This window comes from Neopsephotus bourkii, unplaced genomic scaffold (assembly GCF_033783945.1).
Source record: "Neopsephotus bourkii isolate Nb327-2 ecotype Australia unplaced genomic scaffold, CSIRO-AGI_Nbou_v1 NB_1820, whole genome shotgun sequence".
In the NCBI taxonomy this organism is placed as follows: Eukaryota; Metazoa; Chordata; class Aves; order Psittaciformes; family Psittacidae; genus Neopsephotus; species Neopsephotus bourkii.
The window spans coordinates 2,463,151-2,487,440 of NW_026902293.1; the positions used below are offsets into that span (position 1 = coordinate 2,463,151).

A 24,290-nucleotide genomic window follows, 5' to 3' on the forward strand; every position below is an offset into this window, starting at 1 on the left:
TTGCTTATGCTGACAGAGGTGAGAACAACCATATTTGAAGCTACACCCAGAAGCAGCCCAAAATGTCATACTGATGTGGGACATTAAAGCATTTGTCAACTTATTCCAAGGTTTCACTTAAGAAGAGTGGCACACTATTAGAAAAAGAGCTAGTAATGGTAGAGTTACTACTGTAGTACTACTATTCTCACGGAAGCAAGCCCCTCTTGCAGAATGAAGTAACATCATTAAGGAAGAGTGCTGGAGACAGTATTAGAAGGACAACTTCTTCAGATCCAAGGAACAGTACTATATAGGGGATCTCTGAGCACTCATTTTCCATCACACAAGTCCACCACCTTTCACAATATAACACACACATGAAAACAAAACCAGTGAAGATCTTCAGGTTTATCATTAACTTGGCTGGACCTGTCAATAACAACATACCTTCAGACAGAAAGTCATGCACACACAGTGGATGTAGCACAGCTGCTGAGATGCGTTACAGGAAACAGTAAAAGAAAAAAGTCCTTGGTGCACAAAGTAACACTAAATACCTATCAGATGGACAAGACATAGGAAAACACCCTCACAGACCAGTATTTTCAGAGAGTTTATTTATAGAATTGTTATTTCAATTTGGCACACAATTGGAAAATGCTAATACAATTTGGTGGGACAAGAAGAAAAAAAGCCAGTGTTGCTGGTCCTTTGGGGCGAAAAAAGAACTGTGAATTACAAGTAAGGAATAATTGGGGTTGAAAACAGTATTATCTGAAAGTGGGTTCTCTCAGTTGTAAGCCATAAAAAAGCCTGAAAGTCTTCAGACTTTGAGACACTGGTATGATGTTTCCAAGCTCTCCAGTAACATAGATCGAAGCCACCAGAGGTGAGTTTAACACAACACACGTTGTCTGCTCTACTGGCGTGAAGCAGAGCTCTTCAGAGCTCAATTTACTGTTTGTGTTTTATCTGGCTTGCTTCTGCTCATGTTGAATGCAGTGGGAATGCTATTACTGACCAACAAAATCAGGCCTTTCACAGAGGCTCAATGGAGCTTCATTTGTAAGCAACAAAGCTCTGCACCCAGATGAACAGAAATACTGAATGCTTTTAAGATTACACGGAGCAGCTGTTTCCTTCTCTTACTTTTTCAGACAGTTTAAGTTCTCTTTAGCCTGTTTTCAGCTTTTCTACATGTTCAGTATGACCAATCATATGAACATCTTTCCAAGTTGCCTTTATTTTGTTGGCATCTATCGCACTTCTGGTAGGATCAGCACCTTGGGCCTTGGTCCCAAACCGTAACAGCTTTAGGATAAACTGGGTAGCTAACTGCTGTGGTCCTTTCATTCTGGGACAGCCTCTACCTGCAATCTCACATTTTTCTTGTACGCATGGACTAACAAAAAAGCAAGGATTGTGAAACAAGAGAGATGAGGAACAGCAAAGAGCGGAAAATGGCTAACTACTGGCTCCAGAGGAAATATTATGAGCACTTCTGAACCTCTCTCAGAAGAGCTGAAAGAGCTGGTATGGCATCTGAAAACCATGAAGTATAAGGCTTCAACAGCTTCTCGATACAACCTGAGAGGCATGACCTACCATCTGGGGTGAGAAGACACTGGCAGTGGGCTAGCACTTCATACTAGCTACCATACAGAAGGTGTGGTTCAAAAGTCAAGCAACCTTTTCAGCCCTCAGAGTTGGTTACCAGGGTCTTGTCTCAGCAAGTTACATTACAGTGAAGTAGATATCATGCAGTTTTTTATCATTGAGGACAGCAGGTCAGAAGGCAGACTATGAATGTTATTTTGGCAAAGCCTAATCTGTAATGGTTTGTGGGGAAGGGCCTAAATCTCCACAACAAAACACTGAAAAAAGGCTCAGTGTGAGTGTCCTGACAGGAAACCATCCATTCAGGCACTCCTTGGTTAGAGGCAGCATCCCCTGCCCTCATCCTGTTTGGGCTTAAAATCCCACAAGCCTTTATCTGTGGTCCATTAAATCTTACCTGTATGGTTCTCTAACCTCTGAAGGATGAAAGAAGTGAAACTATCAATGTAATTTAAAAATCAAGAAACAAAAATAATGTTCTCTGTTACAATTTTTGCAGCACAGCCACCTGCTTCTTTCCTCTCCACTTGTCTAGTTTACTTTAGAAAACAGATCCACAAAGTGGCTGGGCACAACTGGAGATCCTATAGCTTAGAAAAGCAGTTCTGCCATCAGAGAAACTGCAATTGGAATGCCATCCACAATACAATGCAACAGGAAGCCTCTGCTGGCATAACACACAGGAGGCCCAGCACAACACTCAGTCACTTCTCATTGCGCTGTTCTTGGGGGATGCAGACTCCCTGCTTTACATTGTTAAGCTGACAGTATACAGTATTGTACAGCAGTTGTACAACTTCAACAGATAACAGGATGCTACAAAGATTTTGGGGTACATCTGCTTATAAACAGAAAGCAGATATGAGCTACACTGCTGACTCTCTTCCATGCCCTTGATCTCCAACCACTGGCCATTAAAGGAAAAAAAATCTCTTCTCACACCTGAAATCTGTCCACTCTAATGACCATGATGTAAAAGCAAATATATGAAACAACATCTCTAGATGACTTCGCAGCTTCACCTATATGGTTAATTCACCATCTGATTAAGCCATCTCTGCTAAATATTTTCATAATACTAAGTGCTCTGCAGATCAGAACAAACAGCTCTTATATAAGTCCACCTGTAAACGTCTGGCAAAAAGGCTAATCTTGAAACCAGGTAAGCACAATATTCAACCCTTTTATCTCTGTATCCATTTATTTAGAAAATATTCATTCAAGTTAGGACTCTCAGTACAGTATGAGGTACGATCTACCCTACCATCTGCTCTTTTTAGCAGAATGAAACAGAGAAAATACATACGGCTTTAGAATAGTTTCACCTGCAATTACCAATCACCATAATAGCCACTCAAAAAATTCACCATTGGAAAACCAATGCTAAAACAATATATATTCTCTTACTTCCCTTGTTTGGAGCTACTATGATACCATGAATTCTTTTAACTGAAATTTGTAGAAAAGACATAATTTTGTAGGACCCACCTACTCCATGCAACCGCTTTAAGTAGCATCCCTAAAAATCGTATTACAGCTTTATGTGGAAAATGCTAAAATGTAAAGTACAGCGTTCTAGCCTAGCAGTGAGACGTGGGTATGGTATGATTTTCTACCACTCTGGGCATAAGCTTAAGTCACATCCATGCAGCTAGGACCAAATAAATACTTAAGCCAGAGTAACAAAGTTTTAGAACAGAGTGTAAACATAGTCAAAGAAATAAGACATACTGACTTAATACTACACAAACAAGCATTGAAGTGCACTAGCATGTGCACTAAGTACTTTTGAACAACTGTTGGTCTGCATAAGAGTTGCATTTATTGTAAAGTGACATCAGAAACCGATATTCACCAGGTTCTTACCTATTCTCACACCAAGCAACTCCTCTTTGAAATAGACCGGGAAACCCCAAGCACCACTTTAGGCCTCAGCTGTGGGGAAGCTGTATGAGCTCAGGCTGTCCTAGAAGTAATTAACTGGGCACCTCACTCTCACTTTTCCTTCATTTCACAAAAAATAATATTGGGACAGTAAGGGTCCCCATGAAAGGTACTGAACACTGATCCACTGCAACAAGACAATTTAGGATACAAATGGGTCTAACCAAGCACACATCTTCCTAATGGAAGGCCAGGTATTTTTGCCAGCATAGGGGAGGAAAGAAAGGAGGACTGAAGCTGTTCCCTGGATTTCTCTTCCTGAGGAAGAATAATTCATGCAAATACTTGGTTACTGTTCTATACTTTCAACTAAGAGGTTGAAGTAAACCCTCCTACAACATGTAACATCTTATTTTTCACTTCTCATATAGAAGCTAAGTCTGTTCACAGCTTATGCAAGGATGTGATAAAATCGTACCCAAAAAAGAAAAGCACATTTTCACAAGGTAAGTTAACATATGATTTCAACCTGAATCTAAAACCACAATGTGCCACAGACTTTGTTTTAATTGCCTATTTAAGTATTGTGCATTTAACCTCTGTGACACAATCAAGTTTTAATACTAGGCTAACTATGGCTATTTCTCATGTTTAAATTTTAATCAGTGCTCTTTAACTAATAAACAGAAGAGCTGCTCCATTTTTTTATTATTTTTATTAGGCTTTAAGACATTTAAATCAGCCTGAAGGAAAAAAAAGCTGCAGTCTTCTTGTAAAACATTACTAAAGCCTGGATTTATTATTCTTTACTGAGGCTTGGAAGCTCAACAAGTTCTCCAAAATAGATGAGACCCTTTTTAAAAAGGGCTTGTTATTTGTCACAGTATATAGTAATTTAAAAACTGGAAGTTGCTTTGTGTATTATCTACATGCATAAAAGCTACTTTCAAACAGCAGCAATAGTGTCAATTTTGGAAAAAGAGTTCTCTAAAAAAACTACCCGTACCAGAAGGCTAGCAGGACTAAGCTGCAGTCTACTTTGCCAGTAAGTTTACAAAATAAAAGTCTGTATCTGTAGTCATGCAACATCTGAGGAGGCTGTCTTTTGGAAATATGAGTATTAGCTAGAAGTTAAAAAATGCATCTAACATGCTCCACTACCAATATAAGAAGAAAAAACTCTTCTTAATCAGAACAGCAGTATGATAAAATAAGTTCAAATGAAAGCAATGTAAGAATTTGGTTTAAACAGCCTAAGCTCATACTGAATAAACTCTGAACAGAAAGAGTCTATATTAACTAAGAATTTTAGCTTTCAAAGCGAGATGGGAAGCTTACCTACTGGTAATTCAAATAACAGGTAAATTTTTAACCTTATGAAACCCTTCAAAGGGATGCAGAGAACAATACAGATGGCTACATTTTTGCAGATAGAAGTCCATGTGTTTTTGAGGTGCAACAAACTGATTTGATATCAAAAGGCCCATGTTCTGTTATGTACATACTGGATTGACACAGAACATTTTTTAGTAATGTTTTGCAGACCCTGCTGTACTTTAAGCACATGTTCTCCAAAGATTTGCTTGAACAGATTCACATTCACATTGTCTCTCTCTATATAAAGTATCACAAACAGAGTAGCTGCAAGCTGCTTGGGATGGCTCAAGAGCTTTTTGCAGAAAGAGTGCACCTTAACCTAAAAAGAAACAAAGTTATTTCGGGGGTTGTAGAAAAATTGCTGGGTTTTATATCATGTTGTAAACAAAACTAGCCAATCAACTTACTATTTCTGTTAAACTCATTCCATATGACTCTGTCCAGTGGAACAAAAGAAACAAAAAAAACCACCCCAGGTACTTAAGTAAGAGGCAGCTTCCATAGGTACAAACACCAAATGATGAAAAAGTCCTACATTAAAGTCCAGCATGCATCTTCAACACTCTAAGCAGAAATCAAGGACCAGAAGTAACCGTTAAAAACTATACACAGAAACGCTGCCTTCTTTAAAAAAAGGTATATGGAAATAAATACACTGATTAATTAACCACTGATATTCACAACCCATCTCAACTAAACTAGTTTACATCTACAGGAAAAAAGTCAAAATAGTACAGAACATGTGGGGTTATTTTTCTCTCTCTTAAAAAGGAATGCCACACTGTCAAATAGAAACTGTTGCTGCATATAAATGTGTCAACCTTCTTGTGCTTTCCGTTCAGGGGATACAGAACACAGAATCATGTTTCCTGATAAACTGTCCACAGTTATCAGACGCCTATACAAATCAACCTTTCCCTACCTAATTCATTATGCAGTTGCTACAACTACAGTAACAAGATGTAAAAGGTTCCAAGAAATTCCTGTGAGAACTACTTATGAATAAATTTGGATTTTTCTTTAGTTCACCTACGTTCACCAATATATACTGTAAATGCACCTTCAGTGTAAGAACTGCATGAAAACACTCTGGAAAAAATAAAACATGGAAACTGAGATGTGAGGCAGTCAGTCCCCTTCCTACTTCTGATTATTGTTTTATTCTTTTTTAAATACCACCACTGAAGAAACCCAATGCATGATATAGTCCCCAAACCCACACCAAACTGCTTTGCTGTGCATCTTTCCCAGCAGGTTTTCCACACCCGCTTCTTCAGACAGAGCATTTGGAGGTTACAAAAGCATGACTTGTACTTCTCCATCAGTCATGTTTATTTGTGTGATGTTTTTTCCAGATCTGGAAGTTTTTCAATTAGTGCTTTATGGTTCATGTTGATACTGGCTATAAGTCCTCCCTCATTGCCATCTGAGCCAGTGTAACTAATTTCTTCACCGGACAGGGTAGTCATATGGCCACCCAATGCTCTCAACACTGCATTTCCAGCACATATGTCCCACTTCTTAATGTAGGTGACATGGATATACACATCAGCTTCTTCTTGATTCTTTTCAGCCACATCAAGGAGGGCCAACACTTTATAGCCTAGAAGAAATGGGAAGAGGTTAAAAAAAGTTAACCCAAGTTTTCCTGTTCTCCACAAAGGACAAATGTACTAGCAAGTGTTAATAATACGCATATGCAAGATTCAGGAAAGTTATGTCATTCATTATATCATGTATATAGTGTACTTTATCTGCCCTTTGACCTGCAGAGAAATTTGAAAAAGGAACACTCCCTCCCAACCCACAATTCCACTGCAACCCAATTAAAACCTTGGGTACCAGAGACACATTATTTTCAGACAGCCTTTACCAATGTGCTACATAGACTTGCCTAGAGATGCACTGAAAGACCACCAGAAACTCAAATTTTGCTCTTATGTTCACTTATTTTTCAACCTCTATATTATGCTAGTCTACCTTTTCCCTCCTGGCTTTTTATTAACAATGGAAGGAAGATGCATATACCACTCTTTAATAAAGCAACTCAGCCCAGGGTATTCTCTTTTATCATACAGTACACAGTACCCACTCATTGGTCAAAATAGTATTCTTTTATGGATTTTTTTTCAATTTTTCAACTGTTCAACCAATATTCTTGTTTTATTAAACTGCTCCTTTTTTATCTTCTTATACAGAGTCAAGCCCCAGAGAAGATCAGCTATAATTAGTTACACTTTCACTTTATCGTAAGAAAACAAGTTTAGATCAACCATCAAGAACTTGTGCAAGATCTTCTTTACTAAACAATCTGTAGGGGAGCCCTAGCTTTCCATATTAAAGACACAGAAGATATATTTCCATAAAATTTGAATTTTGCATAGCTTTTCTGAGACTTCAGAACAGCTACTGCTTCATGCTAGTGCCTCATATATTTGCATTCTGTCAGTAACATGCACAAGTATCTTGTGTACGGTCACAAAAAGTATGCTAAAACCTGTTCGGACTGAGTGTGAGGTAGATAAAAATGGACTTTAATGCCATTAATTTTTTCTTTTGACATAAATGCAAGAAATAGTACCACACTTTAATGTCTTTTCCTTAAAAAAAATCCCAAGAAGTTTGATACTACTATTTAACTAACAACCATTAGATTCTCTTCTATGATCCTGTATGTGGTTACACAACCCTTTTTCCTCCACAGAGGCACTGGTGATTTCAATGAACACACATCAGTGTGCTCAGTAAGAGGATCTCAGTAACATTGCTGGTCCAGGCTTAGATACACTAATATTAACTTGTGAACAGTCTAAAGCCTGAACCAAATTTGCAAGTGGCTTCTATATGCAAGAAAATAACCTATGTCCCTATTGCCACTTGCTTGCTTATAGAAATGTGAAGAACAAAATATAAGAGGAAAAAGAGGAGATTCCACAGTTATTTCCTTTTTTTCTAATAACAGCTGTCTCACTAAATCATTCAGAAGCAGTAAAATAGATAGGATGCTCAAGGAACCAAACCTGCTCCACCAGCTGGAAGTATCACAGTTTTATTTCCAAATGTCTGTCGTGCAACCTGCTCAACTTTTCCTGCATGGGAGCGGGATACAATAATCCTTGGGGTTTTCTCATTGTAGGAAGAACGAGCTTTTATATTTGACCCACCATCCACCATTGCCCAGGCTACAAGAGAAAAAAAGAAATCTGTTAAGATTTACAAAAGACAATCTCTGCTAAGTGTAAAGATAAAAGGATACTTATCTGAGAAAATGGAATTGATGCCTCTAATTTCTCTCCCTACTGTACAAGAGAAAGTTAGAGCTGGCAGTAGGAAGGGTTACATGCCCACATATGCACACAAACAGAAGAGAAAGCAAATCAGCCCCATACACACACCTTTCTGCATATGGCATTATCCCATACGAGACTATTATGTGTGCTACTTCCAAAAAATAGAGTAAGGGCAAAGGGCAAAAAATCCCAAGTTGTACTACTGAGAACTTGCAATTGGAAAGCCATAAAAGTTAAAAGGATGGCTCTGAGTCTGAAACAGATCCAGAATTTCCACAAACAACCCTTTTACAAGAACAAGAAGCCCCACTACCTACCCACTACAGCAAAATGTTACTGAGGCATTTTGCTCAGAAGGGTAGTAATACTAAGCAAGGAAATAGCTCAGGAGGATAGTAATACTAAGGAAAACATTAGATGGTGTGTTTTGGAGGACTGGATTTAGAATACACAACCTCCTACTTGTTTCATTATGAGGTTCAAAGCCAAGCTTGGTAGGTGATATCCCCTAACCATTAATTTGATGTTTACTTAGCAGACTAACTAGAAATTTCATCTCAGTAGAGGGCCAGATTTCATGGCAACAGACTGAGATATGTGTAATAACAATCTGACTGCCCTTTATTGCTTTGTATTTGTTTAGTACTATTAGGAACAATCCTATTCACAACATATTGGCATTTCCAGCTTGAGAAATTAATACTCATTACACAGAATGACAGAATTCACTGTATCTCATCTGATGCCATGTCTGAATATTTCATGCTTTATTATTATTGAAGGAGATAAATTCTCAAAATTACAGTGCTAAAAAAAAAACCCAAAACATTCCTTCATATACATACTGATAGGCAGAAAAATATCTTCCACAACATAGATTCTTAGAGCATACTGGAATACAACACATACTTAAATAACTGGAAATCAAGTTCATATTTAAAGACAGTAAAATCTTTCATACAAAACATTGAGCATTTGGGGGGGGGGACACGACACAACCCAAAAAACAACCAACCAAAACAACCGAAAAAAAAAACACAAAAAAACCCACAAAACCAAACCTCAAACAAACAAAACAAAAACCCCAAAGCCCAACAAAAAAAAACCAAAAAAGCCCATTTATTCAGAGTTTATTTCTGTGCCTGCATAACTTCAGTAACATAAGTTACTGCATAACTTCACAACTCTAGAGGTCAGTATTGCCTAAGGGGAAACAAGAACAGAAGTTCTTCCAAATAGAGCAAGATGCAACTACTAAAACTACTTTGAAGCTTTGAGAAGTGCATACACATTGCCAAACTTGCCATGCCCACTGATACATCATTAATACTAAAGAATTAATTAGTTCACAGTTGTGGCATTAAAAGCATGTCAGATAATCGATAAGGTTATGCTAGACAGCCTTGCCTGTTACATACAAGCAGTTGCCACTAAGATCTTTAATCAATCTTTGTTATTCACACTGAATAAAAACCAGTTCCTGGGTATAATGTCATGGTCACAAGTTCTTCTGCTGAATAAGCAAAATACTCTTCTGCTAAAGACTTACAGCATACGTAAGACTGGTCAGTATGTGTAGGTTTCATTTTCTTTGGGTTGCTAGAAGCACTTTGATTGAAGAGATCTTAATTCTTAAACATATTTTCAGTTAAGTTAAAGTGCATCGTTTTTATGCTGGGGTAGCATTTTGCTTTGTGGTTTTATAGCACATAACACAGCTGCAGCTCTAATTCTGAGGTCTGCAGCAGCACTCTTTTGCCCCAGGTACTATTTTCTCATTTATACCTACAGATGTTCTCTCAGACATCATTTAAATTTTTAATTTAACTAATTTAAATTAACATCTTACTTAACAGTATGACTGAAGATGCTGGAAGGATGTGAAAGCATAAAAGTACCTGTATATGCTGAGAATGGCTTGTGTATCACTCCTATTACTGGTTTACCATTTACAGCCACGCAAACCATTGTCGTGACATACTGTCGGAGATTCTCTGTGGGCAAAACAAGAAAGTGAGCAACTTTACAGCCAGGAACACAGAAAGAATACAGACTTAACATTACAGACATTTTGGTTTTGGAAGGCAAGTCTACATTCTGCCTCTTACAATTATGTAACTGTTGTATCTTCAAACAACTCTTGCAGTTTTCAAAAGACTTCAAAGACTTTTTCGGCTTTCCAGCAATTTTTTCTGTTCAGTAGATGTAATCTACACTACTACAAGATCTAATGCTAACAACTGTGTCTTATGCAGTATGTGTTTTTATGGAAAACTGTGCCTCTATATTCTCCCTTATCTGGTTCAAAGCTAGTAATTCAAATACCAAGGAACATTCCCCAGAAAGGGTGATTGTATCAATGGAATATTTGGAGAAAAAGGAAAAAAAAATAATAATCCCCATTTTTTAGATTGCTCTTCCGTACTTACAATCAAGAATTTTACTTGGATCTTAAAACATTTGAAAAAGGGGAAGATTGAATTATGCATGCTTTTTTTTAAAAACTATAACATTTTTGTTTAATATCAAGTCAAATAGAATACTTAGAGTATTCCCTTTAACTAAACAAAAACACATTCCAAAATACTTAGCATTGTCACAGTAATAACTGAAATACAGAAGCTTATAATTGCAGCAGAATCCATAAATGACAGTTATCATTTATTTTAGCAACTATTTAATTGCAAGTTGCAAGGAATACCAAAGTAATTTTAGAGTTGGACTACATAAAAGTAAACCCTGCAGTCTGATAAGTATAGAGATTTCATTATGCAACTTGAACACTGTTTTGACATAATACACTTTAGCAAGAGATGTTTTAAATATTTACTATTTTGACTCCAGTATAAAAGGTAGACATCAGAATTACACACGTGATTTGTCAGCAAGAATCAGCTACCTGTGTATTCTTGTGTAGCATCTAATGGATCGATCCAGACAGTAACACTTTCTGCGGGAACCTCTTTAGGCTGTATTTTTTGTTTTATGTCTTCAGGAATACTGCGATTCCAAGAGACTGATTCCTGATCAGCTGTATCAACACGCTCTTCAGAGTTTATCTGTGATAAAACAACAAATGTAGTTGCATTAACTTATCAGATACAGTCACTGTGGGATTCAGGAAAGTTAGTTTTGCTCCCACCTTCTTTTTCTCCCTTCAACTCCAGCTAAAAGTACATGAATTAGTGACTTTTCAGCAACTCACAAGCCATTACCATCATGTAACAAGCAATGGAAAAGCACAATCCAGAATTTGATTGTGAACCATACAGCAGCTGGACACTTTCTTTGGCTGCAGTTTTTCCTCCTGAACATTCTTGCAATATGAATTGCGTTTTTTTCAGAAACAAAATTTACATGCAGTTGCTTCAAAGACTACAAACAGAACATTTTAAAGAATCACGTGGTACATATAGATACAATAGTAGTCTAATTACTCCATTTATACATATCAGTAGATGCAGATTGAAATGTACAGGTATTTTATGAATATCAAGCTTATCCTGGACAAAGTCAGACACAAAAAGGAAGCCTACAGAGGACAGAAGCAAGGACAGGTAGCCTGGGAGGAACACAGCAAAACTGCCTAAGCAGCCAGAGATCGGGTTAGGAAAGCTAAAGCCCTGACAGAACTAAATCTGGACAAGGCCATCAAAGACAACAAAAAAAACTTTCTATAGGTTCATGAGTGATAAAAAGAAGACTAGGGAAAACGTGGGCCTTCTCCTGAAGGAAATGGAAGACCTAGTTACCTGGGATAGGGAGAAGGCTGAGGTACTCAGTGACCTTTTTTGCCTTGGTCTTCACTGGTAAGAGCTCCAGCCACACTGCCCACATCACAGAAGGCAAAGGCAGGGACCATCAGAATGAAGAACTGCCTGCTATAGGAGAAGACCAGGCTCGAGACCATATAAGGCAGGTGCACGAGTCCATGCAACCTGATGGAACTGATCCACAGGTCCTGAGGGAACTGGCAGATGAAGTTGCCAAGCAATTATCCACCACATTTGAGAAGTCGTGACAGTTCGGTGAAGTTCCCACTGACTAGAAAGGAGGAAACATAACCCCCATTTTTAAAAGGGTGAAAAAGAAAAACCTGCGGAACAACAGGCCATTTAGTCTCACCTCAGTGCCTGGTCAGATCATGGTGCAGATCCTCCCAGAAACTATAGAAAGTCATGGAAAATAAGGCGGTGCAGTCAATATGCTGGAGGGAAGGGATACCACCCAGAGGGATCTGGACAGGCTTGAGAGGTGGACCCATGCAAACCTCATAAGGTTCAAGAAAGCCAAGTGCAAGGTCCCTGGGTCAGGGCAATCCCAAGCACAAACACAGGCTGGATGGAGACTGGACTGAAAGCAGCCCTGAGGAGGAGGACTTGGAGGTGTTGGCTGTTGAGCAGTTCAACGTCACCCAGCAATATGTGTCTGCAGCCCGGAAAGCCAATTGTATCCTGGGCTGCATCAAAAGGAGTGTGACCAGCAGGTCGAAGGAGGTGATCCTGCCCCTCTATTCTGCTCATGTGAGAACCCCCACGGAGTACTGCATTCAGCTCAGGGCCCCTATCATAAGAAGGATGGAGACCTGTTGGAGCAAGTCAAAAGGAAGACTATGAAGATGATCAGAGGACTGCAGCACCTCTCCTATAAAGGCAGGCTGAAGAAGAAAAGACTCTCAGAAGACCTTAAAGCAGCCTTCCAGTATCTAAAGGGGCTTTACAAGAAAGCAGGAGAGGGACTTTTTATAAATGCATGTAGTGAACTTATAGGGGGAATGGTTTTAAACTGAAAGAGGGTAGAAAATTCATCCCATTTACTTTTAGCACCTCAGTTACATAAGGAGACTAGTATTTATACACTCCTTCTACTGCTAATAAAATGGAAATCATTGCTACTGTGTCTTTCAAGTGTCAGCTTGTATAAACCCTTCATAAATGCCTAACTCCCCTAATTACTCAATAGGACAAAAATGTTTATGGCTTAAATACATAGGTTGAATGTCTTACGTTGAGTGTAGCCAAACTGGACTTTTAGGACATTTCAGGATATCAGGACCACAAGGTTTTTTATTCTTGCTATTTTTAAAGGTAGCTTCCTCTAATACTAAAGAGATGCCAAACTGACTAGCTCTGATGTCCCGTCAAGGCAAAATAGTAGGCACATGTGTGATGCACTGTGTCTATAACCCTAGAACCACTGATTTATCTTTATTTGCTACAGGTGGAGTCAAGACTGCTAGGTCAGATTCAGATACCTGCTAAGTCAAATAAATCCCCTCTGACTAAAACAATCTGTTATTACAGATGCTGCAGGCAAGTGATATTGAAAGACAATGAAAATAAAGAAGCAGTAAGACTACATTTGAATGTTACAAACTTTGTATCAGCATGATTTTTCCATCATTCACATCATGACAAGAGACATCACACACCTCGGCTGTAACAGATTATTAGCAGAGGGTTAAGGGCCATCTTCTCCGAGAGAATTCAAAAAAAGAAAGCAGAACTGCAGCGACTCTAGCCATACGTCGCAGCTGTCTTCTCACGTAAAAGCAGTATTTGAAGCATTGTAAACCAAACACAGAGACCTTGAAGTTGCCGTGACATTTACAAATTAAACATCTGTCAGTACACAATAAACCTGATGATTGTGTTTTCCCCTCGGGAAAACAGTCCTGCAAAGTCAGGATGCCTAGTCCCACAGACTTGGCAGCCCCAGCACAGCCCGCAGGCAGTTTAAGTTCCACTACAGCACATTACACACCACTATTAAAAAAAATAATTTTCCTCAACAGAAGAAAGAGGCCTCCAAAATGTTAAAGAGTTGGAACCAATCCTGAAAAGGAAGAATATCTTGTTAAACCTGTTGTTACAGTACACTGGAATTAAAAGACTGCAGCTATCTGAAAGGTACTGTTTTCAGAGAAAGACCTGCTACTAGCTCAAATTTTGTAGTGGTGACCATGATGCTGCAGCATTTATAATGCTTGTAGAAGGTCTCAACAGTCATGATGAGTCTACCAGAATAAAACAGGAGGGAAAAGGGGGGGGGGGGGAAGAGGAGAGGATAACAGCAACGAGGTTGCAGAGCTATCTGGGGAAAATTGAAAAAGGCCCCACAACTGGGTCACTTGTTCTTCCTCCATTCATATGGCAATATGAATGCTAAATACTCCAAAAATTACAGTCCCGGTAGAAATTCATAGCTATTTCACTACAATGCAGTTATTAAATGTATTTTTTGTTAGGAAGCTACAGGATAGATTTTGCAAGCCAGAGTTGCCAGAGAGAGGACCACAAACCCTTAACACTGGGAACTTCTTTTTTTCCCTTCTGTTTTATTTTTAAGGCATGAAAATACACCTGGAAAACATGACGTTGTGTTAGTATGATGCTCCCTTCTGACTTGTTATTCTCATTTGCTAGAAGTCTCCACAGGTCATGACCTTATATTTCAAGCTTTCCTGAAATGATATGTAGTTGATTGTATTCCTTAATCTTCACTTAGAAATTAGAAGTAGTGATGGTAGAAAGACAGTCACAACACCAAATGTTCCAAACAAGACGTTCTGAGTCTATTAAACTGCAACATTAGTGTGAATAAAGTTTGAACACTTGCTATCACATACATAACTTTGCATACTCCTAAGAGTCAGATTTAGACTGAAATCCACCATGCCAGAACTTCAGAAAGCAAGCAGAAGACAGAAATAGGTATTTGAGTTAGCTGTAAACTGTAAAAGCAAATCTTGGGAAGTTCTGCAAGCTGCCTACCGACACCAAGCTTAACTACATTTCAGCAGTCCTTTTTTTTTATGCTTGAAGGGAAAGCCCTCCTCACAAAGAACTGCATCAAACCCAGATTTAATAAAACACACAGAAATTGTTAAACAAAGGTCAACAAAAACAATTATTTCATAAATGAGGGAGTTTGCATCTCACCAGGACAAAGCTTCCTCAAAACAAGCATCTGAGGTGCAGGAATCCCATAACGGAAGAGAGATGCTGCTCACAGGAGCCACAGCAGAGGTCCAATGACAATATCTGGCAACAATGATGTGCCTTCTGAAACACCCAGGCATTCCCAGCCTTCAGAAACAGCATTTTGGTGACTGGAATACAGATCTACTCAGGGACATGGGAGGCAACCTGTGTACTACAAATCTGTGTGGGTAAATGCATTGCTCTAAACTAACAGCCAACAGTCCTGACCACGTAAAGACTTCAGGGAACCTCACAGTGGCTCTTTGTCCTATGTTTGACTACTCCCTACCAGTACTTCCTGATACCTTCGTGGCAGCTCATCACCCAACAAACCTTGATTACTAGCTAGTTGTCCACGGTGAGATGGACAAACTCAGGCTTTTTGCTGGTTTGAAAGAGTAGGACACAGCTGTAGCTTTGCCTTTGAATTCACCCATTAAAGATAAATTAAACTGAAAACATGTAAGCTAAAAAAAAAACCAAAAAACCAAAAAAAAAAACAACAACAAAAAAACAAACAACAAGCCATCAAACCAGAGGTTTCTGTTCAAAAACATTTCTTTAATAACCATTTGCACATGAAAATGCAACACTTTTCTTAGAGTGCTTGGTGGTAAGTGAATTTTATTTAAAATTATTACTACCCCTCCTTCTCCATATTCTTATCCAGCCCAATACTCATTTTGTATTTTAATATGCAAATAATCCCGTATCTTGAAAAACATGAGGCAGCACAGCTCTTTATGCCCAAGAGTGTCAATATCCACATTTGATAATTAAAGTCCTCTCAAATCCAAATCTCAGTGCTGTCTTATTAGAATAGAAAACAAAACAAGAACAAAATACTATCTTGCCTGTATTATAAAAAAGAAACACTAATTAAGCTACTCAAGGTAAAAAAACAAACCAAACCCCATAGTTTAGTTAACAATAAAATGTAATATTCACTAGTCAGAATATAAGTATATTCCTGGCATTACAATTCAGGAACAGAGACAGGTGCAGGATGGGACCATGAAAATGAAAACCCTGGAGGCCAAGACAAACCAGCATGTACAGGGGAATGTTAGTAAAACATTAATAGATGGTTGACTTAGTTTTTCTGTTTAGTTAGGGCACTAATTCTGCATGACATACACAGCCCCTTCAACAGTGAGTCACAATGTAAACATTACCCATACCTGAGACTCAAACTTCACCATTTGTATTCACACATCATGAGATGGAGGAAAGATTGGAGGGCCAGAAATAAATAAGCAAATGCAAACATTTACAAACCATAAACCAACAATGGTTATGATACCTTCTGACAGGATTACTGGGAGATGTTCCCTGCAAACAGCAGAAAATATTTTATCACTGTATGCACCCTCTGGACTAATGTCCAGAGCAACCAGTAAGAAGATACCCACAACCACACACCTTGAAAGGAGCAGTGACCTACCAGGGGGTTGCATACAACTATAATTTATTTACTGTTATTTGGCTGTGCTCCAGAGATGTCACCATTCAAGGGACAGCAAAAGCCTGTGGGCTTTCTTCCACTTACAGACCAGGCCTCACGCCTTGCACCTCCAACCAATGTTACTGTGCTGCTCTGAAGAGTGACATGTCCTACATTACAAGTCAGATTGTTTTACCTCCACTTGGTCAGCTTCTCTCTGTTTTTTCCCCCTCAAATGTACCAGAGGTGAAAGCTGTCTTATCTTCTTACAGTATTTGTACGCACCAAGTTGTATGAAGGGATCAGATGCCAAAACCTCTGAATGTAAACACCCCCACAAGAAGTCAGGATGTATAAATATGCACAACAGGAGTGCACTCTCCAGGAGAGTAAGAAGAGGTCAAAGCCCTGTATTTCCAATAACCAAGAAAAATATCTAACTTATACAAAACAGGACTCCAGAATCTGCTACAGACTTGCATTCACACCAAGACTTAGCTCACCTGCTGTCAGGACCACTTCTGACCCCTCCCAGTTTTGAATTTGGGGTAGAAAGTAGCAGTTTTCACAATGAATAAAAGCTGCTTTCTGAATACTTACACTACTTGACACTGAAAAGAATGCAAATTTGGAAATCAAAGTATCACTTCCTTTAAGGTTAAACACCTTTAAGCTTAAACACCTTTAAGCTTTAAACAATTAGAATAGTAGCCTTGCCAGCATAGTAAAAAACTCTATTTTTATTCAATACACTGACATTTTTAAAGACAGCTGCCTCCTTTTGGAAAGGTTCTTTTCCTCCTTAGATTACTACAACACATTAGAAATTAAAAATGAGCTTTTACAAAGCCTTTCAAAAAGGCTCCTCTTGCTAGGGGGTCCAATTTACAAAGAGTTTTAGCAGTGTAAATTTTGTTCAAAGGACAGAGAGGACCTTATTCAAACCACATGGTTCTCTAAATAAATAGCTTGTTAAAAGGTAATCAAGTTTAACAAAAATATAAAGTATATTTGTATATAAATGTGTAAGGTTCAAAAATATACTAATGTGAAATAATAAAATGTGTAAAGCCCACTGGTTTCATCATTCATTTGCAATGAAAAAAAACAAACACTTCTATAATAATGCCACAATACAGATAAAGGACACATTCATTTTTCAAGGCATGGAAGTCCTGACAGAAGTTTCCATCTACTAACTACATCTTTATTTAATTTAATGACAAGAAGTAATCACTTCATGCAGGAACAAGATCACAGGGTATGCCAAGAAAAATATGGACAAGCCTAAATGTCAAAAAGCTCAACTTGTGCTTATCAAAACTTGTTATGTGGCTTTGGTCATTCAGCCAGCAGGAAGCAGAGTTAAACACGTTTTCATAAATAGTAAAGATGTATCAGATGACAACTCTGCTTCTACTGGCCTATAACGAATAGAGCACAAAATGCAAGAAGGAATCAGCATGGATCACAGAATTCAGTTTCAGCCAGTAATCTGTAGAAACAACTAGACTTTAAGCCCAGCAAAAGAAATAAAGTCAATCACTCATTAGCTCACACAAGTTGTTTCCGCAGATGGCAAAATTCTCTGTTTCACTTCTATGCAAATGCAAGTCTAGCAAAGCGAAAGGGATGACTAGCTTGTCATGAGAGTTGCAGCACTCCTTGTCAGTTTAAGAAAACATCCAAATAAGACCAGATTAGAAGCTTACCAATACACACTGAGAAAACTTCCAGTGTGAATTTAACTGACAGATGAAACACCCTCAGTACCCACACAAGCCAAACAAACTACTTGTATTTCCATCTGATAAACACAGAACTCATTAACATAAAGTTACAGGTTTTGATTTCTTTTTATGTAGAGAGAACCAGTATAAGCCATCTAACATCAATTAGAACCCATGCTGAGAGATGCATCTCCAGACGACACCTACTACTGAAATATCAGATTAACATTCACACTTCTTACTTTACTTAGAAACCTGTTGGCAGCTGTTAAGATCATCTGGGTCAGAAAGATGTTAATTTTATTAAAAACTTAAGACCTGAAGATGCCACCCTCACAACACAAAGAGACAAACAAATTACTGAACTTATTCAGCAAGGCACTGAAATCCTTCCAAAGTTCAAGTAGCATTTTGGTTTTTAAACTTACTTCTTTAACAAATCTATCTGTCCCACAGAATCTGAATCAGATGCAGAGGCCGCCATCTCAGATGAAATTCCAGTATGATAGTTGGCACTGTGGTCAGAAGCCTGTAAATGGCATGTTTAAACCTAGAAAGTACTTCAGGTACTTCACAAAAATGGAGTGCTTGGAGACATTAATCTTCAAAAAGTGGAATTAATTTAGAAGAAAATCTCATTAAAAGTAAAACCATCATGTTCTTAAATTTCCATTTCAAACACTGATGCCTGATTCTGGCATTATCATGCTCAAACTTGAAATGAGCTATTTATCATCTGTCTTAAGTGGGAAGGAGATAGAACGTTCGGATTCAGACCAGTGGCAAGACTAATAAAAAGAAGCCAGAAGACTGGGACAGAGGAAGATTTGATATACATCACAGTCACAATAACAAAACAAACAAACCCCAAAACAATAAAAAAAAAAACCAAACAATGCACACAAAATACCCCAGAAGGAACCAAGGGTATTTCTCTATTCAGTATTTAGAATAGAAAATAAGACATATAGCTGGTGCAACTACGGACCATAAATTAATGAACTAGACGAGTTTAAGATCCCTTCCAACCCAAACCATTGTACAAGTCTACAGTTCTAAGGCACTGGTCAAAAATAAGCCCAAACTTGAAAAATGACAGTATAGAGCAGCATTTATTCTGTCAAAGAAGACTAAAGGCTTCACCCAATGAAAATAACGCTAGGACAGTGCACAAGGAAAGTAGCAGAATTTTGTGTGGGGGTTAAATGTTACCAATTTAAAATTGATGGGTTTTTTTTTTCATAGTCAGAAGAAAGAGGGAATATGGCTAAAGTACTAGTTTAAGGGTCACATCTTCCTCTGTCAATCACTCCTGCCTTTATAAGCAAGAACAGGTGTTCCCTCAGATGTGCTGGAACAGGCTGCTGATACAGCCACAATGCTAAGTAAACTAGGGCATTCTTAAATAACCTTTATTTTACATTTTTACCTTGCATATATTCAAATATCAATCTCCCGACACTGATCCCTGGACAAGCAGTGCTAAAAGAATGGAAAACCCTAATGTGTAGTGCTGAGAGAACCTCTTTTACCAAGTACTGCTGCTGAAACCCAGGTATCATGAATCATCTCTTTAAACAGAGAAGCTCCTCTCTGCAAAACATTACACTGTTTCTGGCCAGCCTCTAATTTAATTTGGGAACACTGCCTCCTCAGTTCCCCGTTCCACTGAAGCATCTTCCTAATCCCAGGGAGATTCCCATCCCAGTCCTTATCACACCATCACTGTGTTAGCACAAGGAAAAAACAGCAAAACCAACCAAGAACACAGCAAAGTAACACAGAAAAGATAAAGAATTTAAGAAATGACAAGGAGCAGAGGGGATGATTATAGCTGGAGCAGAGGTTTAATTCATTCTCAGCATGACAAACAGATAAGGACAACACATAGGCAGTGCAGAAGTAAACACCTCAAAGCCTTTAACTGCAGTTCAGGACTTTATCAAGGGAAATCACTGCATATATTTTAACATTAAATGTATTTTAAACAACTATACTTCATAGAAGATGCATGCAAATAAGCACTGCTGGATGCTGACTGTGATCAAACAGACAACACGAGGTAATACCCAAGTCAGAAATAACAGAACTGCCCCTTCCTCCATTATCTTTCTCATACCTATTTCTGAGGGATATAACAATACCCAATACCACTCAATGTTACTACACAGTGATAAAACAGAGCTGATTCAAAACTAACTGTAAGAAGTCTTGAACTGATGCAAATGCATCTATTTATATCAAGTAGAGCAGGTGATATAAGCAGTGGAGTTCCTCTTCCTCTGTAGAGTCAGTACCTTTATCTAAAAGAACAAAACATTCTCTATGCTCTTTGTTGTGGTGAGTTGTTTTTTTTTCCTCTCTTCCTGCCCTCAGATTTTAAGTCTTTTATAAATCACTACTGTCAGAACTGTAAGACTTTTTCCAGGCTTATGTCAGACTTTGCAAGTGAAAAGCCTAAGTCTTTCATCTTCTCTTAATAATCACACCTCACAAGAAAACCTGCTTCAGACAATCTGCATGCTTTCCCAATTTTATGTCCAGCAGCACAACACAGGGAAAGCAAGGCTGCTCAATGACTTCAGCTTATTTCAGTCAAATGACTTCTCCCCCTGGTTATTTTTAAACATTGGAAAGCCATGGCTATTCTTAGAGGTTCATGGAATGGTTTGTGGTGGAAAGGACCATATAGCTCACCTAGTTCCAACTCCCCTGCCATGGGCAGGGACACCTTCCACTGGACCAGGTTGCTTAAAGCTCCATTTCTTTTACATTATATACATATTTTGGCAATTTTGCTGTTGTTTTTTGTTTGTTTTGGTTTGGTTTTGTGCCAGTTTGTTTTTGTTTTTCCTGCTTGCAATATTTGGCAGTAATTTAAATCTTGAGGTACCCCTATTAGGCCAAGGACTCCATGATAAATCAGCATTTTACGTAAGTTTACTCATAGAATTCTTTGAGTTTTGTTCAAGAGCTTTGTTAGCAGGACTTTCTCTAGCAAGCGGAGGGGGTTTATTCCACTTCAGCAATGTTTTTTATTCTGGAGCATCACTCTGTACAAGGGGATAAGGCTGCAGGTAAAAAGTACAATGCTTCTTACAAGATGCAGCTTCATATTGTCTCACATGAAAGGTGTCTCGGGAAATCCTCTGTAATCCTCCTATTCAACCCAAAACTGCAGCAAGTCTGTTCTACAGAACAGTCCCAGTTTTAGGTGTGTTGTGCTGAAGGCACACACGAAGGATTTGCAGATTGAGATAAGACCTTGTCTTTACACCTCAGGAGGATACAGTGCTACATACACATAGTGTAAAGAAAAAACCCCACAACGTTATTTTATTTTGGACAAATGTTTACAAACACATCTTCACCCTAGTATAGACTTTAAGAAGCAGAACGTCTTATCAGTACATACAGCTTAGTGCATATTTTTTAAACGCTGCATGAGATAGCCTGTTATTATCCAGATCATGTACTCAGAATACCAAATATCCCAGAGCTGGTATGTCAGAGTGAGTAACTAGATCAGTTGAAAGATTTGTCAAGCAAACTCTTCCCAGTCATCCTCAGTGGTCAACCTCAGCAGCAGGAGAGGGATTAAAAAAGAAAAAAACACATCTGATTTCCCCCCCCCCCAGTTCCACAGATGTGCACACACATTTTTGCCCTCACACTATGTTGGAGAACACACCTGCACTTCAGAAAGTACTATCTAGTTTTAAAGAGCAGCAGCAAAAGTTAACTGCAAAGAAAATAAAAAAAGGAGTACCAAAGCTTTTTAAAAGTAGATTTTCAAAGTTAATAACCTCTGAGAGGAAGACACGCAAGTCACTGCTGTGCATCTCAGGCACCCCAGCAGAGTTCATGCACATAGCCAGACATGGAACAGGCAGTACAGTTCACCGAGCTCTTCAAGTCCAGACCAAAGCCCCAGACTCCTCTACAAGAATAGACAACTCTCATATCTAACGAAGTCCCTCCACTTGCAGAAGGGAAGAAACTGTACAGGTTTCAGGCAGCAATACAGGCATGCTGTAACACCAAGCTCTGTGAAGACACGGAACAAAAGAGAACAGGGGACAATGCTTTTTCTTCCTTTAATGCAGGGCCTGCTAAGGGGGTTTGCTATTAACTGCCAATCCAGCAATCTTCAGGACATAACTTCATAATCTTTCTGTAGAGGAAGATCAATCACATATTAAGTTTATTGCAAATATTGAAGAATTTGGTGTTTTCTTTAGATATTACATTACATGGGTTCTCTACCACATTTAAAACCCTCCAAAAAACAAAGCACCAAAAACCTACATACCACCCTGATGAACTCCTAAAACTACCACTGAAAATTCATTGACTAGTAACTAAACTTAACCAAAAAGTAAACTTAACTACACTACCTGTCCAGGAAAGGCATGCAATCGTCGCCTTTTAAATCCAAAACTACAGTTTGCTATCAGTTTTAAATGACAATAACAACCTAGACTTGAACATCAAGAGATGCAGAAAAGTTCCCATTCACTAAAGCAAAAGTGATAACGTCGTCAACAAAACCCCCAAAGCCTCAAAGTATAACTCTGGTTGGGTGCGACCTTAGGTGTTAGACTCAGATTTCATAAGCTCATGAAGGCAGGGAGGGGTACTCACCTATGAAAGAAAGGTAAATTTATTTTGCCCACGTAGGCAGCGATAGTGACACAGCTGCTGGTTTACCTGCTGGCCCAAAGCCACCAGAGCTAAGACCTCAGGTAATGTAACACTATGTCCCTAAACCACAAATTTCCAAGCCTTTCTCCCTGTAACTTAAAAGTGGGAATAACAATTGGCAGGAAGGATAATTACAAAAATAACAGTATTCCTAACTACAGCACCATAAACACGTGCAGAATAGGCACTATGAAGTGGCCTTTATCCTTAACCATAGAGCACTTATCTGCAAGTTACTCAGGGTTTTTCACCCTCATGTCCGTATCCCTTCAAGTACACTGTTTCATATGACACAGCTTTGCTTACACATGATCCATGCTCTTCCCCTGCAACCCAACACCCACAGCAACATGTATGAGGTGGCGCTGCCACTGAACCTGCGACAGGGGAAGGAAAAATGCAAAACCAGGGCAGCGTTTCCCGTCGGCAATTACAGAACTGAGAGGCGACACGTGTCTCCCGCAAACGGCTGAACCCTCGCGCCGTTACAGCACCAGTATTAGGCAGACTACCTCTGGCGCTCTACACCACGGGCTGAGTGGAGCCCAGCTCAGCTCCGGGCCCGCAGCCACCCACCTGAGGGAAGGGACCCCGGCACCCACCTGCACGGCGGGGAAGGCGCTCTTCAGCAGGTAGAACATCTTGCGGTTGGACAGCAGGTCACCGCTCGTCAGCTGCTCCTCGGCCCCCTCTCGCGTCTTCCCCTTGGCCTTAGCATTGAGGTCGTTGCCATCGCGGACCCGCTTCACCTCCTCCCCACCCCTGACAGCAGCCAGGACGGACACGGCCAGCAGCTCCCGCAAGTCCACGGCACCAGAGCCGTGGGGGGTCTCGGGCTCGCCGGCCGCCGGCTCGCTCAGCATAAAGAAGGCGAAGCGGCCGGCCAAGAAGCCGGAGTAGAGGTGGTAGAGAACACCCAGCCCCAGCAGGCAGAACACAGCCATGCCGAGCGGCGAGAGACGGATCCCCATGGGGGCCATGACCGCGGGGCAGGGGGCGAACAGTGGAGCAGGCAGCCGTGCCGGGCGCTCACCACAGACCCATAACGCCGCTGGGGCGCTCCACTCTCTGCTGTCGCTGCTGCCGCTGCCGCTGCTACACCGGTGGCAAAACCGGCCCGACTCCACACTCCCCAACGGGCCGGCGAGCAGACAGCGCCGTCTGTATCCGGGTCAGGCGGGGCGGGGCTCGCCGTTCGCACTGAGCATGTCCCACTGCCCGCTCCGCGGGATTTGAGGTCCTATGCCGCTCTGCGGTAGCTCGGTTGGACGGTCCTGCT

The 24,290-nt window shown here is 39.7% G+C and overlaps 1 protein-coding gene across 1 annotated transcript; it reads right to left on the reverse strand.

Annotated features, from left to right (window-relative positions):
• Positions 1-582: 582 nt before the first annotated feature.
• BPNT2 (3'(2'), 5'-bisphosphate nucleotidase 2) lies at positions 583-24,075 on the reverse strand. Its single transcript, XM_061342962.1, has 5 exons — positions 23,614-24,075; positions 11,050-11,209; positions 10,049-10,144; positions 7,881-8,042; positions 583-6,463 (listed from the first exon to the last, which is right to left on the reverse strand). Exons 1-5 carry the CDS (start codon positions 23,989-23,991, stop codon positions 6,192-6,194), a joined length of 1,068 nt encoding a protein of 355 aa, XP_061198946.1. The 5' UTR covers positions 23,992-24,075; the 3' UTR covers positions 583-6,191.
• Positions 24,076-24,290: the final 215 nt, after the last annotated feature.